The sequence below is a fragment of the Tiliqua scincoides genome, chromosome 2 (genome assembly GCF_035046505.1).
Source record: "Tiliqua scincoides isolate rTilSci1 chromosome 2, rTilSci1.hap2, whole genome shotgun sequence".
Lineage (NCBI taxonomy): Eukaryota > Metazoa > Chordata > Lepidosauria > Squamata > Scincidae > Tiliqua > Tiliqua scincoides.
This window is the reverse complement of record NC_089822.1, coordinates 114,537,422-114,555,563: the sequence shown is the minus strand read 5'-3', so window position 1 is coordinate 114,555,563 and position 18,142 is coordinate 114,537,422. Positions and strand designations below refer to the sequence as shown.

Below are 18,142 nucleotides of genomic sequence, written 5' to 3'. Positions count from 1 at the left end.
GTATCAGGATGCTAGGGGGGTGGTGCTTCAGAAAGTTTAGGGTGTATGGTTGGCAACTTTCAGTCTCGAAACAACAACAACAACAACAACAGTATTTATATACCGCTTTTCAACTAAAAGTTCACAAAGCGGTCTGATCCTGCTTAGCTTCTGAGATCAGACAAGATAGGGCATGTGCAGGGTAACAGTTGGAAAAAAGCATTCACTCTTGATGTGTCCTTGAGTCACACACCTTGCTTAGTCACTTAATTTGATCCTCCCACATGCAGGATTTTGCATTCCTCACCTTGAACAGCTGAACTCCAATGCAAGCAAACATAAACTGCAGCAGAGTTGTGACTATCATGATGTTCCCAATGGTGCGGATGGCCACGAACACACACTGGACCACATGCTGATGGGGAGAAGAGGGTGTGAGATAAACCTTCCAGCCCTCTGCAGGGCTTGTTGGGGGAGGGGAGGGAAATTGGGAAGGGGAAAACAAAGGGCCCACTTTGCCATATCTCCAACAACCCAGTTGTTGTGGAAAGGAAGGGATACAGGAGTAGGATTCACTGCCACTTCCATGGTTTATAGTCACCATCAACCCTTGGAATAAATCCTCACCTTGAGCCCTTTGGCCCGGTTAATGGCTCGGAGCGGACGGAGAACTCTCAGCACTCTCAAGATCTTCACCACAGAGATGGCACTGGAGCTGAAGTGAGAAGACGAAAGGAGACATGAGGGGCATTGAGCTAAACACCAATCTCCTCGTCCCTTTCTTTCAACTTGGATGTCTCACAAAATCAGTACTGTCCTTTCCTGTGAGACTGAGCTTGATGGTTCATTTCTTCTCCTTCATTGTCTTCTTCTTCAGGGTCTCAGTCTAGGTATTTTTGCTCACTTCCTATTCAGACTTACTGGATGCCAAAGGAGATGAGAGAGACGCTGACAACTAGCAGATCCAAAAGATTGAACCAGTTCCGGCAGAATGAACCCTTGTGCAGGAAGGCACCATAAGCTGTCATCTAAGGGAAAGAGACATGCTATGTAAGCATTGTATTCCAAATCCCAGGTTACACTCCCCTCTTCTCTCAAAACTGGGGCTGGAAGCCAAGAATTTGGAAACCAGTTCCTCCTGTGCTGCAGCTGGCCAACCTGCTTTCCCTCTCACTTCAGCTACATTAAAGAGGCAGGATATTGGCATGGATGAATACAAGAATGTTACATAATTTCATAAGAACTGCAGATCAATCTTAAAGGATTTGTTGGAAATATTACAATATGGCTGGATCCCATGGCTCTTAGTTCTTGAAGTGATCCTGAGTATGCACTCTGGTTTAACAACCGAAAAAATGCCTTGATGGATCAGACCAAGCTCCACAAAGTTCAGCATACTTTGCAAGCATTTCAGCAATCAGCTGGTGCTTAATGATCCATAGGGAATTAGCTAGAAGTCTACCAGTGGGTCACAATCTAGTTTGTGTTCACCCCATTTCTATACAGTGCCTAGCACTAAACTCATACTAAGTAACAGCAATAATAAATATCAAGACAGCACAAAACTGAAATTTACAGCCTTGATTCTTTCCTTCCCCCCCCACCTCCCCTCAACACAATTACTTTGAGCTTATTCTGGAGTTGCTGATCTCCGTCCCTCCTGGCCTAATAGTCACCAGGACATGAGAGCATTTGCACTGGCAGCCAGCATATGGGTGTTTAATGCCACCCTGCAGGCTTGGCCTATGGGACACATGTCCCATCTTTCCAGTTAACAAGCTGGCCCCTCTCTTCTTCCTCATGCTCACACCTCTTGAACATAGTACCTTGAGCAGGATCTCAACAGTGAAGATGGCAGTGAAGGCATAGTCAAAGTAGCCCAGAATCTGAGTAATGGAGGAGAAAAGAGTAAAACAAAGGAAAAAAATAAGAAAAAATAGAGCAGAAAGAAGAGAAAAAAAGGTGTGGAGGATTGGAGTGAGACTCAAGACCTGCCACGAACCCTTTTTCTTCCATTCTGCCCCATCCCATTCCTATATGACATGGCTTACATTGTTGCGAAAAGAGTGTGCCCGGATAGGGTCTTCAGCTGCCAGTGAGATGCTGCTTAGGATGATGAAGACAAGGATGAGATTGGTGAAGATGTGATGATGGATCAGCTTGTGGCACCCAACACGAAGCCTGGTGGAAGAAAAGAAGGCAACTACTTTAGTGAGCCTGTTGCTCAGACTAGAGCTGCCAGGGAAGAAGCGGGGTGGCTAAACCAGGGACCCTGTTAGAAGCAGCATCTAGATGTACCTACTGGCTGGCTCTGCATGTTTACTCAGAAGTAAGTCCCATTATAGTCAGTGGGTCTTACTCCCATGTAAGTATGGACAGGATTGTGCGCTTAAAAGAGCTCTGAAGCCAAGAGGATAACTGCTGGGTCCCCTGTGTACTGTTCCTCTGAGATTATACTCCTTCTGTTGGAGACCCTGAGAAGAAGACTAAAACCCCAAAACTTCAGGACCTGGTAACCCCAGCTCAGAATAAGAGAGCAAACTGACTTCCTGAACTCCAAGAGCCTGGCCAGGAGGAGCCAGCTGGTGTCTCCAATTGCCCCCATTCCTCTGGGTCCCCCAACTGGGGACACAACACAACCAGGACTACTGACAAATATGAACCACAGTCATATACTAGATAAATTATCACACACACCCCTGTAATTCTGCAAGGCAGCCCTAGAAGCCTCAGCTCCTTCACTAAAATTACACTTGCCAGGATTCCCTTTGAGACCACAAGACACTTAAAATATATATAAGGGTGATGTCAGTTAGTGGTATAGGTACACCCTTAAGTTCCAGATCTCAGCCCACTACTCCTGCATACTTATGACAAGGCTGCAGTAAGGAAGGCATCTTACTTTCTCCCCCCCCCCTTGTTCAGGCCCTTCTGCACTCACGGGTTCGTCTTGCTAAGACAGAAGAAGGAGCTTCCATCAGGAATTGGCAGCACCTTCTCCTTGGGGATCTCTTCCAATTTGTCTAGGTGGGACTCTGCCAAGCTGACCTGGTCTCCGTCTCCGTCTCCATCTCCCTCTTCCTCCTCCTCACCTGTAAGCAGGGGAGGGTGTTGCTTTAAACAGAGGAGTCCACTAGAGCTGCACCCATTACACCAGATGTCCAAGATGAAGGCCTCTATTATTAATTCATTGATTAATTATAGTACTATGAATTTACAAGGCACAAAACCTGCATGAGCAAAAAGATAAGTCCTTGACTGAAGAAACTTAAAATTACACACAGGAGTAGGCAATGGATAGAGTGGAAAAGGTGAGGGAAAACAGAAAGGAAATGCATCTGATTCAGTTACAGGTACTTTGGCTTAGCTGTAGTGGGCCCTCCTTGTTCGCAGGCTTGGCATCTGTGGATTTGAGCATCCACAGCATCTGGAGCCACAGCTGGAGGACCTCAGAGGACCTTCTGGAATCGACCAGAAGTGGCTTCTGGTCACATTTAAGAGGTGTTCTGAGGTGCTAGGAAGCGACCTCTGGAGAGCCAGGTGCAGCCTCAAGCTAAGTTACTGAGGTGCTGTGTCCCGTGTCCTGTCCCATCCCCCGCAGATTTAATTATCTGCAGATTCTGTATCCATGGGGCCCACTGTAGTTAGGCAAGGGCTCATGCCAAAGCCTACAGGGAAAAGGTGAGTTTTGAGGAGAATTTGGAAAGGAGGGAGACAATGGGAGTCCAGGGGAAGTGAAACAGCAAGGGAGAAAGGGCAGTCACCTTTAAAGGCACCCTTTAAAGGAGGCTTTTGGATGGCTGAGGGTGGAGGAGAGGAAGAGCAAAAGTCACAGATGAAGATATATTAGGATACAATGGCACAGTACAATGGCAAGAGGAGCAGGGCCATGAAGACATGAAGCCAGCATAGCACATTGGACAGAAAGCCAACATAGCACGGTCTTCTTGGATGCCTGGTTTACCAAGAAACCTTGCAAGATCCCAGGGAAAGATTTAGAACTTTTTCCACAGGACAGCCCTGTGTGAACTGCATGGAGCTAGTCAGGACAAGACAAACTATAGGACACAACAGCAAAGGCTCAAGCGGTTTTATCTCCTGTCCTTACGTTCCATCTTTCAGGAATATTCCCAATTCTGAAGATACTTTTTAAAATGTTGTTGCCATATGTGTGCATGCACTAGAGTGGCCACTCATTGTCTCCCAGGTCTCTATAAGTTAAACTTTGGAATGTGTGTTGGGAGGGGATGGATATAATTCTAGATTAGTGTAGCTGCACAGGCATGATCACAAAGCCATTATGTGGGGCACACGTTACCAACTAAGGGCACAATCCTAACTGCGACCCAGGAAGGTCGCAAAAGCACATTTGCGCCTCCTCAGGAGTCGACTGGGCAGGCGCAGGCACACGCACCAGCCCAGGGAGGCTGCATCCAGCCTCTGCACCAACCTGGGGAGGGAAGGTTGCATTGGCCCAGTTTGGCTGACGCAGGGGTCTAGGGAGGAGGGAGGGCAGTCCCAGGTGCGGGCAGGGAGTGGGAGGCAAGGTTGGAACCCAGCTGTTATGCAGGATCCCAATCCCATTCCCCAAGCAGCATGGAGTGGCTCAAAGCTGCTCTGTTCTCCTCAGCCTTGCACCTCAGGAGGTGGCGCAGGAGGTCAGGAGGTGGCGCAAGTCTGAGGGGTCCCATTGGAGTTGTGGTGGCTTACCCAGGGTAAGGGGAAGAGTTTCCACTCTTGGCTGCAATTTTGCACTGGATACAGCGCAGGCCTTCTGGCCTGCCTGTTCCACAGCAAGATAGGATTACTCTGCACTTCAGGCAGTGATCCCTAAGGGTGTTGGTAGAACTCAACAATGTCCCTTTTTTCACCTGTGAAATCTGGCCATTGATACCAACAGCAAGTTCCCTCCCAGCGTAACAGAAGCTCAGGGTGGGAGGATTTTTGTCAGGACTACTGCTGCAGGGGAAGAGGGTGACCCCTCCCGGTACTGCAGTCCCAACCTGATCCTACTCCTGCTGCTGCTATTTAACAACAACAAAAATAAAAAAAAAGAATAAGAATAAAAATAAAAAAAATTTTTTAATGTGGAGGCAGTAGTACTACACATTTAAAATAAGGTGTACTTTAATTCTAAGCCTTGTGTGTGAAAATGAAAATGGCCCCCTGCTTTCAGCAGGGTATTGAACTTCAGAACTCTCAGTCCCAAACACAACCAGAATTCCTTTCCCCACCTGCGTCTTCACTGCCTTCCTCCATCTCTTCCTCTCCACATTCCACCTAAAGAAAAAGACAACTGGGTGTTACCAATGGGAAGCATTTGAATGAGAGAGGAAACCATTCTCAAAAGCTTCCAGAATATTACCACAATATTATCTACTGCACAGATGAGCTTTGCATTCAGGTTAAGGGCTGGGCAGAGAAGGTCACACCAGGCACTTCGGCCTGTACCTGTATTTCTGCCAGCTGGTATAGAAAGACTCAACATGCAGAGCAACACCATTTCTCCTGCAAGGACTTCTGTATACAGACTCTGCCTTACGATGAACCAAGGTGAAGGGGACCAAACCAGACATTTGTTGTTCATTTGTCTGCTCTGTTCACATCTAAGGTGAGGACTGGAGAGTCTAATGTTGACATCAGAAGGGGCATGTGAGTGAAGGGAGCTGAACTCTGTCTGCTCCAAACCCCTTTTCCTCTTAGCCGGAGTCCTAAGCCTTTACGGCAAAGGACTGGGATACCTCAAGGGCCACCTTCCTGCATATAATCCTGCACATCCCCTAAGATAATCAAACAGAGCCCTGCTAAGGATACCACTGCCGTCTGAAGCCAAAGGGATGACAGCAAGGTGTACGGCCTTTTCTGTTGTGGCACCATGTTTCTGGACTCAGTTACCAGAAGACCTGAGGACAGTCCCTTCATTACAAGGCTTCTATCAAGGTTTAAAAACTTATTTGTTTTGCTAGGCTTTTGAGGGGGGGGGGGGAGGCACCTTCTAGGTACTTCTTTATAGGTACACTCCTCAGTAGCCCTGTTGCTGCTTTTATGTTATTTTACAGCTGTTTTATATTTTAACTTGCTCTTGTATCTTTTTAATTTTTTTACTAGTTTTAATGGGTCTATTCTAATGTTTTTATTCAGATGTTTTATCTTCAGTACATTTTACCATACTTCTATATTATACACCTCTTTGAGTACCGGAAAAGCAGTAAATAAATATTTCAAATAAATACGATACATACACAAATAGTAGAATTCCCAGTCTCTGCTTTAGACATGATTAGAACAATAGAAGTTGCCTCTTAATGTCTAGCTTGGCATTTATGTAGGGGAGTGTAAGGGGATGCCATTAGGGGCACAAGACTGCAAGACAGAGACCCTTCACATTGACTGCATGCTGTTGCCATGCCACTGTCTGCCCGCCCCCCCCAACTGGCCTAGAAAAAAGGAATGGGCACAACATCACATTAGTGGCCATGCAAATTAGACATCACTCTGCTGAAAAAGAAAAAAAACAAAACAGTGGCCAGTCATTCCCCTACTACTCTCACCTACCAGGAAATGCCTCATGCTTTTAATGAACTTCCTCTGATCCAGGACTTAATATCAAGATAGGCTTCAGTTCTACTGCTGGAAAAGCCTGCTAGCTCGCAGACTACCTGAAGTGACTTTTCTTTGCGGTTACTATATTAGCAATTCATTATTTTGGCATACAGCTTGCAGAATGGGATAAAGGTGAGAATGACTGTATGTTTGCACCAGTGTCATAGCTAAGGAGGTGCAGGGGGTCGCAGTTGCATCAGGCAACAAGCTTTAGGGGCGCAACAAGTTGAACGTGACACTAGTGGCCAAAATTGTGAAAATCTTGGTATTACGAATAATACCATCATGTTATATATCATTGAAAAGGTAATTTAATGCAGAATGCAATAAAACAAACCACATTAGAATACCTCTATTCTATCAAACGTTATGACCAATTAACCAGAAAACGAAAACACAACTCCCTTAAGGAACAAAAAAGTGGATTTCTTTAACTCAAAACTGACCTAAGAGACTGATTGTTCTGACAGCCAATGAGATGTTATTGTGACACAGCGTGGAACCAATAAGGTGTTAATATGAGTCAGCTCTCATTTCCATGTATCATAACACAGTTACTCCTGCTAACTGGTAAAGAGGCACTTTTTCAAGTGGGGTTCCTCTTATATTTAGCATATAGAGAATAACTGTCCCTCTTCACCCCTGCACATTGTCTCTAATCAATAAGGGGCACACTTTTTATTTATTTACTTAATTAAATTTGATTTTGTCATGGGGGGGCTACAAAATCTTCTTTGATCCCAGGTAGCAGATACCATAGCTATGCCACTGGCTGGGGGGAGGTGGCAGATCAAGTGGCAGATCAAGGAGGCAGGTTTTCCCCCAATCTGCACTTTTTAAAAAACCTGAGTGCGATTTCACTTCCAGTTGTGACATCACTTCCGGAGCATCATTTTGAGCTCTGCACCGGGCTACACGTTCATTAGCTACGCCACTGGTTTGCACATGTATGCTGACATGATGACCGCATCCTGCTTTGGAATACCAGGGCAGGCTAATACACCAGCTTACATGAACATGCGACTGAGGCCTGCGCTTACTGGAAACCGACAGAAGAGGGCACTCTGACAGAGCCTCCAGGGTCTACTTGGCTGAAATGCATGTGATGCAAGAGATCAGTTCCCTCATGCCCTTTTCTGAATCTAAATTTTCTCTTCAGAGCCCACCACAGTAAAAAAAAAAAAAATACAGGTTGCTAGGCTAAACTTGCATTTCTTCAACTGAGAGGCTCATAGTAGCCTGGGGGAGCAATTTAGATCCAGAAAACAGCATAGGCGAAAGAGTGCTATTTCTCCCAGTGCTCCCAGTGCTGTTTCTCCAGAGCAGAACAGGGGAGGAGAAGAGGCAGGAGGGGGAGGATCCAGCAGCACTGGTACATGCAGGATCTTATCCCCTTCCTCTGCAAACCCACCCCTTTCCTCTCCTCAGACATATGCCACCAAAGCAGCTGGCATCTGTCCAAAGAGACCCATTGGTGATTGGGCAGTCACAAAATGTTTCTACTTACCTCCTGCAGGCCTCCCCCACCACAGGATGCAGCACCTGCCTTTCTGGCATGCATTGGTGATGACGGTAGGAAATAGGATTGGGCTGTTAGCTTTTTTTTAGACCATGCTGTAGCATGCAGCCATACCAAAAAGGCAAATCTGCATGGTAGGGAGGAAGTGATCTGAAGGCAAATCAGCATAAGACTACAGGGTCTCCTTGAAATACATTTTGGTAGTGTCTGTCTGAGGAGAGAAAAGGGGTGAAGAGGTTTTGAAACTTGGGTATAAGATCCAGTGCGTGCAACTGCCACTGGGTCCACCCCTTCCTCCCTTAACATGCCCCATTGCCAGTGTTCCACTGCTGTAAAGCCACTGATAGGATTGGGCTGTAACTGCATTATTTTGCAATGTTTTATGTAAAGCTTAAGTTTCTCATGAGATGGACTAAATAACAAGTACACTTACATCATTCATGTGCAAACTACTGTGTTTTGGATCGTAGAGAGTATCCACTATAACCAGAAAAAAGACACTCAGAACCAAAAAGCAAGAGTAACAAGAGTAACATAACCTTCACAGCTTTCTCCTCTTTCTCCTTGCTCTGTTCCTCATCTGTTGGTGCCTCTCTGCATTGCAACCCGGTAGAGAAGAGAAGACAATGTCAGAAGACAAAAAGGAACATGATACATGTTCTGCATTACATCTGGAATTTGAAAGAGCCCTGGGACTTGCCCTACGTTAGATCATGTTCATATTATCATCACTCAACAGCCAATTAATGTAGCCCTTTTTCATATATGAACTGTTCCACCTCCTTTACTACATTCATCCTTTTACCAGCCTTGTGAGGTAGGTCATCAATCTACCTACCACAGATAACAAAATGGAGTGGAGAGAAAGTGACTTCCTCAACATTACCTATCCCGTCCAATAGGTACTGAGACTGGAGCTCAGTTCACAAACATCACTTTAGCTTCTGAACCATACTACCAACAGTCAGATCAAGGACCATCTGTGTCCAGTATTTTGTTTCCAAAAGCAGCCAGCCAGGTGCCTTGGGGAAGTCCACAAGTAGAGCATCAAGGTGTCTGTCTTTATTATTTGCCCATAACATTAGTCTTCAAAGTTAAACAGCCTCTGGACAGGGAGATTTCATTTACCTCTCAGCTGTCATTAGAAACATCTCCCATGACAACACTCTTTTAAAATCATTGGATCCCATCCTCCTCCTGCCCCATCCAAGGGCTAGAATTTAGGAGTTCAACATTCCCACCTTCCACAAGACCTCATTCTAGACCAGAAGCAAACCCTTGGCTTTCTTTCCCACCCTATCAATTCACAATCCATGATATCCCACTCCCCTTCTCGGATTATGGGCAGTTCTCACTTTTCCTTGTGCTCTTCCTCCTTGGAGGTATTGATATTGTCCCCATCTGCAAGGTTATCCACAGCAATGGCCAAGAAGACATTCAGCAAGATATCTGGGATTGGAAGCTCAAGACATAGTAACCTGGGTTTACCAATACAAAGGGAATCCACCTTGCCCAGAACCTCAAAACCTGAGCCAGAATACACTCAGGATAAGCATGCCAACACTGACCTATATAAGTAGACTTCCTTCTCCAGCTACCCTACTTGGAGTACAGGTACTTTTTCAAAATGAGTCCTTTGCAGTTAAATACAACTACTTGGCAGCAATAGGAAGACTGATTACTAATTTTAGGTGCTAGGAAAGTGAGAAATTGAAGTGGGGCTTACGCTTGTCAGTACACGGCTGCAGTATATTGCCTGGAGCAACCAGAACAGATTGTGCCAGCAGGGACAAGGGAAAAGAAGGACTAAGAACCCACAGATTGCCTGGCAGCACAATCCTATGCATGTCTACTCAGAAGTCAGTTCCATTGAGCTCAATGGGTCTTACTCCCAGCTAAGTGTGTACAGAATTGCAGTCACAAGGCACAAGCCTAACCCACTTTCCAGCACTAACATAAGTAAATGCAGCTCTGAGGTAAGGGAACAAACATTCCCTGACTTTGAGGAGGCCTCCGTGAGTGCCCCACAACTGCAGGATGCAGCTCATGTCACTCTGACACAGCTTATGCCAGTGCTGGAAAGTTGGTTAGGATTTGGGCCTGGCAACCCAATCCTGAGCTGCCTGGTACGCGGGGCTGCAGCGGCACTGAAAATGGCTGCCCCCAGGTAAAGTGAGTAGCCCCGCAATGGGACTACTCAATTCACCGCCAACTAAAACGGGGTACGCAATGGGGCTAATCAATTCACCGCCAACTAAAAGGTCGGCAGTGAATCAAGAGACTCCGTGTCTGGCACTTTGCTGTACCGGTCCCGCTTCCCTCCCTCCCCACTCTCTCTTCCCAGCACGCCTTCTACCCACCCTCTCCCCTCTCCCACCCTCCCCAGAATGCCTTCTCCCCGCCCACCAACTGCCTCCCCCCTCCCCAGAAGCCTCCTCCCTGCCTCCCCGCCTCCTCCCACTTACCTCTCTGCTGCTCAGTGGTCCACGTGAACACCAAGTGGCGGAGCTCTGGCGGCTGCCCAGCAGTAGCCCAGTGCTGGCCAGCACTGGGCTACCACTGGCGCTCGCCCAGTGCTAGGGCCCGCAAACAGTGCCAGTGTGCGCTGTTCAGGATTGGGCCCTCAGTTGGTTGTTGATTGGACCAAGGGCACATCCACACAGTTCTGACTGAGGGGCTGGATGTTTCTACTGCCTGACACAGGAGAAACTGGGGGGGGGGAAAGGGTTGCATTGCACAAGTAATCACCCTCACAAACAGGTGCAGAGCGGGTGTGTGACACAATGCAAACTCTAAGAGATTACTGTAACTGTTGCTTGTCCAATGTGCAACTGACTCAAGAATTATTGCAGCAAAAGTCTAGGAAAGCTGGGTGGTTCAAAAATTTGCTTTACTTGCAGAAAAAATGCAAAATATTTTTTGCAACATGGAACAGAAAATGGTTTTTTTAAAAAGTATCATCTGACCAAGCTTTTCCATCTGTTTCAGACAAGGAATTAAATCTGGGGGATCAACATGACAGCTACTCTCTATGGTACTGAGCTCTCTAGCAGCCTAGTATAGGTCTTTGGGCCTCAAGATCCAGTGATGTTCACTGTCAACCGAACAACCAAAGGATACAGTTGCCACAAATGAAGAGGATGATGAAATAAACACAGACCAGCATACCAGGGAAATAGGGGCCGCCATAGGCCATGATGCCATCATACATCACTGCATTCCAGTCTTCCCCTGTCAGAATCTGTAGCATAGACAATGGCAACAACAAAACTAAGATTGTTTCACAAGCAGTCTTAGAGCAAGTTTAAAGTACAGTATTCCTTACTTCTTGAGAACCACACCACAATGGCAAAAATCCTTGATTTCCCCCTATGTTTTGCTTATTTTTCTGATTTTGGACACTTCTAACACATCAGTGGTTTTGTGATGGCTCAGTCAAAATGTAGCCAAGACATCCTTTTGCAGTGGCCTTGTCCTGTTTTAAATTCAGCCCCATTACACTAGGGCCACTTAGCATTCCAGACAAGTATTATGGAAATTGACTGAATTCATGGCTGAATTCTTCTCCATATACCACTTGTAGCCCAATCCTGGCCTGGGTCAGCACCAGTACCACATACTGCCTGGAAGACGGCAGTCGTAAACGTACTGTAAACCACATCATGGCAGCCAGAAGGCTGTGCCAGTGGGAAAGCCAGTGTGGGCAGACACTGGGCCTCTGCACTGGTTGGAAGACCAAGAAGAGCCATCGGCAGTGAGTATCCTGCAAAGCAAATGGGGAGGCATTCTGGGACATTGGAAGGCAACACAGGGGCAAAACTGTAGGAGGAGGGTGGTTCAGGACCAAGGGGGTGACAGCAGAGGCTGCTGCTGGATCCATACCCCCTCCCATGCCTGAAAGCCCTATACAGATCTCCTGCACCAGCCATTAAGCTGGTCCAGATTCAAGTAGACCCATAGAGAGTCTTCCAGGGCCTGACACAAGGGAACAACTGTTCCTTTCCTCTCTCAAGGAGACCTCCAGCTGGCCCTGCAGGATACTGAGGTGGCTGTTTCGGCACCACCATACTGTGACATGGGAAGTCTGGACAGGATTGGGCTGCTGGTAAAGAGATGGTATGAGATGTCCAGGTGGTCCTAATTCATCCATCTGGATGATCTCATAACATCACCAACACTTGGTGTTTTTTTTTTAAGTGCACTCAGGGCCCATTCCTATTCAGTGCGTGCTGGCTCACCAGCAGCACACACTGTTGCAAACATGCCATAAGGCACGTTTGTGGGCCCTAGTGCTGTGGAGTGCTGGTGCTAGCCCAGCACTGGTCAGCGCTGGGCTCGTCTGGTGGAGCACTGGAGCTCTACCACTCAGCAGTCGTGTAAATCGCCGGGCAGCGGAGAGGTAGGTGGATGCATGGGGGGAGGGGGAGACGTTCCAGAGCGGGGGGAGGCAGAGGGAGGAATGCTGGGGGAAAGAGAGCAGGGCGAGAGGGATGCGGGACTGGTGGAGCAAGGCCTCCATGTCCTGAGCCGCCCAACACAGAGGCTCTGAATTCTATGCTGATTTTTGGGTTGTCATCGAATCAATTAGCTCCGATGTGGGGCTATTTGCTTTACCTGGGGGAAGGGGATGAAAGTGGACATCTGTTGAACAACAGCCACACTGCATGTACCTGGAAGACGGTGAGCAAAGCCTGGGGGAAAGTGTCAAAAGTGCTGCGCTTGGTCTGGGTCTCATCAAAGTTGAACTTGCCACCAAAAAGCTGCATGCCCAGCAAGGAGAAGATGATGATGAAGAGGAAAAGCAAGAGAAGCAAAGAAGCAATGGACTTCATGGAGTTCAGCAAGGAGGCCACAAGGTTGCTCAGTGAGGCCCAGTGCCTGGAAAAGAAGTCAGATAAGAGCGAGAGGGTTAAGGAGTTTGTCTCACAGGTGGAAACCAACCATCTAGAAAGTGCAGCCTACTCCTTGGGGGTGCTCTGAAGACAAGTGATGCAACTGAGAGGCAGCACACAACTGGCTATCAGACCAGTAGTCCTTGTCCATCCCACAGGAGAAAAAGGGAAAGAAGGAAGCTAGTACTCAGGAGAGTTTGAGTTACCATTTTCATGATGGCAGGGCCAAAACTCTAACATTACTTATAAAGGCCTAACTAATTGAGTTGATGTTTTTACTGTTAAGAGTTCAGAGATGGACCTTTTCAAAACTAGAGTTTTTTTATAAGCGTATTGCCATGAAATCATATTAAAAAGAGAGACAGAAGTTAGGGTTTGTTTATTACAGTACAGTATTTATATACCACCTTTCTCATAGAATCAAGGTGGTTTACATAAGCAGGCTGACCATAAACCCCATTTGGAGAGGATGAAGAAGAGGATAAAGAAGAGGACTGCTCCTTTCCTTCCTTTGAGGATGACTGCTCAGGGTATGGGGTCTCAAAACCCTCACAGAGGTGCTACTTAAGCTAAAAAGATCTGGCTTATAGGCTGCCTGGATAGAAGTGCAGGAGCTGAGGTCGGCTTTAGGGGGCAAGCCTACCAGAGCATGTGATAGATCCCTGCCCACTGACTGCTGTGCAAGTCATGGCAGTTTCGAAGTTTCCTTAAGAAAATCTAGAGTCACAGGATTCTAAATTCTTGAGGAAACATGAAGTTTGTCACAACTCAGTGGCAGCCAATTGGATTTTTCCAGGAGCCCTCTAGTGTACCTGGAGAATCCCATTGGCCTCTATAGGGGCGGGAAGAGAAAGTGTCTGGCCGGACACTTCCTCCTCTCACCCTCCCAGAGACCAACACCACTGATATGCTTCCAGTGGTAATGGGACTTCCACTACGGGGAACATCTCCATTGTCTTTCATTGGGGAAGAGAGGACGAGGAGTCCAGCTGGAAACTTCCTCTCTACAGAAGCCAACAGAGGCTGGGACACTCCCAGCAGTGGTGGGATATCTGCCACCACTGCATGCTAGACCACCTTGGGAAGGGTGGTGGAACTGCTGGGTGCTTACCCACCTGGTGCCCAGTAAGTGGCAGGGAAGGGAAACCTAGTTCAAGCACAAGCCAGAGAAACTGTGTGCATATGTCTGCACAAAGGGCACTGACTTTGTATGGAGCAAAAGAGTTGCCGGATCCAGGGACAAGCCTGAAACTTAAGGGTTTGGGCCTCCTTCTCAGAGTCTCCAGAGAAATGAAATCTCAGGGGCATGGGCCTGCAGAGCCAACTGGACAGCAATTTTCCACAGGGCCCTCCTCTAGCCTTCTCTCATCACAATAACATTTCAGTTGCACTCAGCGTTTGTGCCAGAGTCCTCTGGGCCTTGGAGCAAAGCCCTGCCTTGGGCTACAAATAATGTGCACCAACTGACACCACATTGGGCATCATCGCTGCTGTCCTCTGATGGACTTGGGTCCTTGACTCAACTAGCTGACTCTTCAAAACACCCTTTCCCAAGTATGCTCTTCCAATCCTAAAACCTTTCTCCCTCTTTCTGTTTGGCAGAATGACTGACAGGAGGCGGGGGTTAAAAAACCATGGCAAGCACTATACATTTGTTTTGAAAGCACATGGCAAAGAGGGATGATAGTTCTGCACTGGAGATCAGGTAGAAGGGAGGGGTTTATTTTTTAAAAAATCACCATGCCTCCAAGCATCACCCTTTGAACCTCAGGAGATCAGGCAGTCCAATATAGGAACCGTATATGTGCAACTTTGAAGCTTTTTAGAGGAAGAGCAGAGTATAATTGTGAGAAATAAGCAAATACTAATTTCAGGTACACTGGGACACTTCAGCATGACATCTTTTGCAATCAAACTAAGCAATAGGAATCTTGTGTCAGTGGCAACTTTATGCTACCCCTGAGCACCCCACTCCCAGTTAATGTCTGCCAATGACCACCACCTGACCTGGTGACCTTGAAGATTCGTAGAAGGCGGACACAGCGGAGCACAGAGATACCAAGGGGCTGCATTATCTCAAACTCCACCAAAACAGTCTCCAGGATTCCACCGCAGACCACAAAGCAGTCGAAGCGGTTGAAGAAGCTGACGAAATAGGCTTGGAGGCCCAAGCTGTACATCTTCAGCAGCATCTCCAGAGTGAACAAAGACAGCAGCCCCTTGTTGGCATAAGCTGGGGGAAGAGGAGAGGTGTGGGGGAGACAATGGAATGAATTAATCTCCAACAAGTCATTGCTCCAACTGCTTTGCTTTATTTCAGGGGTGTCCAAACTTTATGGCAGGAGGGCCACATCATCTCTCTGACACTGTGTCGGGGGCCGGGGAAAAAAGAATTAATTTACATTTCAAATGTGAATAAATTTACATAAATGAATATATTAGAGATGGACCTTATATGAACGAATGAAGTTCTTGCAATAACTCAAGGCCTTGCACAAAGCAAGGCCAGCCTTTCCTTTGCTGCCACTCCTGCATCACAGATGTGAAACAGCAAGCAGTGGAGGGAGCCCTCATTCCACAGCTCACACGAAAGATTGAACAGTTGGCTGTCATGCCGAGAGCAGTTGCATCAGCCCAGCGCAGGCTCCAGCAAGTCTCCAGAGGGCCAGAGACTCACTGGAGACTGGGGGCTTCTTGAGGGCTGGACTGGAAGTCCTCGAGGACCGCAAGTGTCCCAGGGCTAGGGTTTGGGCACCCCTGCTTTATTCCAATGCCATGGGTAGCCCAATCCTTACTTGCAGTGGAGCAGGCAGGTTAGCAGCCTGCGCTGCATTCAGCGTAAGTTTGGGGCCAAAAGCGGAGCAACCCGAGGCAAGGGGAAACCTTTTCCCTAACCCCATGTTGCACTGCAGTGGCCCCAATGGGTCTACTTGGATCTGCCCCACCTCACAAAGTGGGGCAGATCTGAGCAGAATGGAGTGACCAGGGGCCATTCTGCGCCACCGGAAATGGGGTCAGGATCTGGCATAACCACCAGATCCTGGCCCCACCTTCGCTCCCCATCCGCCCACCCCCAGGAATGTCCGTTACCTGCCCTACCCCACCCCAAAACACCTCCCTCCTGCCTCCTTCCCGCCCTCCCCACCACCACCACCACCACCACCCAGACCTCTGCGTCAGCCAAGCTTGGCCGACGCAAACTTACCTCGCCAAAGCTGTATCCTGCACAGGGAGGCTGATGCAACTCTTTGTGCTGGCCTCCCTGACTCCCAGGTTGGCACAAACACGCTTAACAGCACGTTTGCGACACTCCCAGGCCGGCACAAGTGACTTGTGCCAACCCAAGTCCACCTTAGGATTGCGCCCTCAGTGTGCTAGGTACTGTACAGGCTATATGAGTTACACTATCTCCCAGCTCTAGTTTCCCATCTGTGAAATGGGAAAAAATAAAATGGAGACATAAGATAATTGTGGAGGAGACAGAGCAGAGAGAGAACTAGAGGTTCTTCACCCCCTTAGGCTTAGGGGATTCTGAACTGCAGGAGGTGGTGTCAGAAGGAAATGTTTGGTGTATGAGTGGAGCTGCCTGATTTTCTTTGAGTAATACAAACTGGTCACATGACAACAACATATGACAACCATTGTGTGGTTGCTGTCATTGCATGCCATCATGACTACAACTCCTCTGACTCGTAACATTTAGTCAGGCAACATGTATGACTCGATGTCATTGCACTGTTTCTTTCCACCTTCTGCTCTGCTTCATTGGCTGCTACTGGCAATTGAGCAACTCATAGCGTGATGACATCGTCACATATTTTGCCTTACTAAAAAAAAGCAAAGAAGTATTGGCGTCAGATTGGTACCCAGGTGAAACAGATTCTAAAAGTAAATATACAAATGAAACCAGAAATCTTTTTATTGGGATTGACAAAGGAATGTGTGGAGATAAAAAGCTGAAATTTATTTTTATATATGACTAGTGCAGCAAGAATACTCTTCGCACAACAATGAAAGACTTCAGGAGTACCCCCAGCAGAAGATGGTGGATAAAAATTTTAGACTTCGCAGAAAGGGGCAAACTGACAAAAGAAAAATCAGTATTTGGAAACAAAATTCTCATTTTGTAGAAAATTGGAAACTACTCATTGACTTTCTATATACGAAGAAAAAAGAGAGATAATGCTTTGCAGATTTGAAGAATAAGAATAGTGGAAACAAATTTAGGCCACAATCCTATCCACACTTACCTGGGAGTAAGCCCTATTGACTACAATGGAACTTACTTCTGAGTAGACATGCATAGGATTGGGCTGTTAGTTATAAAAAAAGATTAGTGACAGACAAGTATAAAAAGTTATCATGGAGATCAGAATTATATAATCTGAAGTACAGAATAGATAGAGTAGGGATATAATTAAATATATGCTGCTTCATACTTGCCATACTTCAGATAGTTTATGTTTATGAATTGTATATGTATTGTCTGTTATTAATTTGGAAATTTAGAAAAATGGTAAACATTACAGGGAGAGAGGAGGAAGTGTTAATTCTGGCCTAGTATGGCTACAGAATACAAACAGGAGATGATAGTGAAAAATCTAAGCCAACGTAGGAGGTGGATAGCTGGGGTTTTTGCTTAAATAGCTGGAAATAGGACTTAGATAATCTGCTTTCTATACCACACCATTCAAATGCTTCAGCCAATTGCATCTCAGATCTTGATTAAAAACCATCAACTCCTGTTTTTCAGCCCCATCCCAACCACAAATGCTAATACAGGTGGAACCTCAGTATCCACTGATTTGTAATCCCTGATACCAGGGTCCACCTTGTAGTAAGGAAAAAAGCACCAAAATCCAATTTCCTAACTTTGTGCTGTTAAACAGCACTTATTTCAAGCTTCTCGAGGTTAAAAATGTAAGTGGGCCCCTTTATCTGCGGATTCAGCATCCGTGGATTTGCCTTACCCCAGATGCTAGACCCCCCCGGATGCCCCCCCCCTCCAGATCTCCAAGATGTGACTGGAACCTCATTCTGACTGTGTCTGGGAGAATGTCGCCAAAAATCTGCTGGAATGCTGCCAGATTTCAGCAAAAACTAGAAAATGCATTCTAAAGACTCCGGGCTGCTTATTGAGCCTCGGAGA

The 18,142-nt window shown here is 46.8% G+C and overlaps 1 protein-coding gene across 1 annotated transcript in view; it reads right to left on the bottom strand.

Annotated features, from left to right (window-relative positions):
* CACNA1F (calcium voltage-gated channel subunit alpha1 F) overlaps window positions 1-18,142 on the bottom strand; it is an 85,298-nt gene that overhangs the window by 30,857 nt on the left and 36,299 nt on the right. The window contains exons 14-25 of the mRNA XM_066616263.1: window positions 15,001-15,226; window positions 12,772-12,979; window positions 11,222-11,342; window positions 9,457-9,550; window positions 8,641-8,695; window positions 5,214-5,259; window positions 2,921-3,071; window positions 2,031-2,160; window positions 1,806-1,865; window positions 901-1,007; window positions 607-694; window positions 287-394 (exon numbers count right to left, since the gene is read on the bottom strand). Coding sequence (XP_066472360.1) covers window positions 287-394; window positions 607-694; window positions 901-1,007; window positions 1,806-1,865; window positions 2,031-2,160; window positions 2,921-3,071; window positions 5,214-5,259; window positions 8,641-8,695; window positions 9,457-9,550; window positions 11,222-11,342; window positions 12,772-12,979; window positions 15,001-15,226 — 1,394 coding nt within the window. The remainder of the gene's footprint in view (window positions 1-286; window positions 395-606; window positions 695-900; window positions 1,008-1,805; window positions 1,866-2,030; window positions 2,161-2,920; window positions 3,072-5,213; window positions 5,260-8,640; window positions 8,696-9,456; window positions 9,551-11,221; window positions 11,343-12,771; window positions 12,980-15,000; window positions 15,227-18,142) is intronic.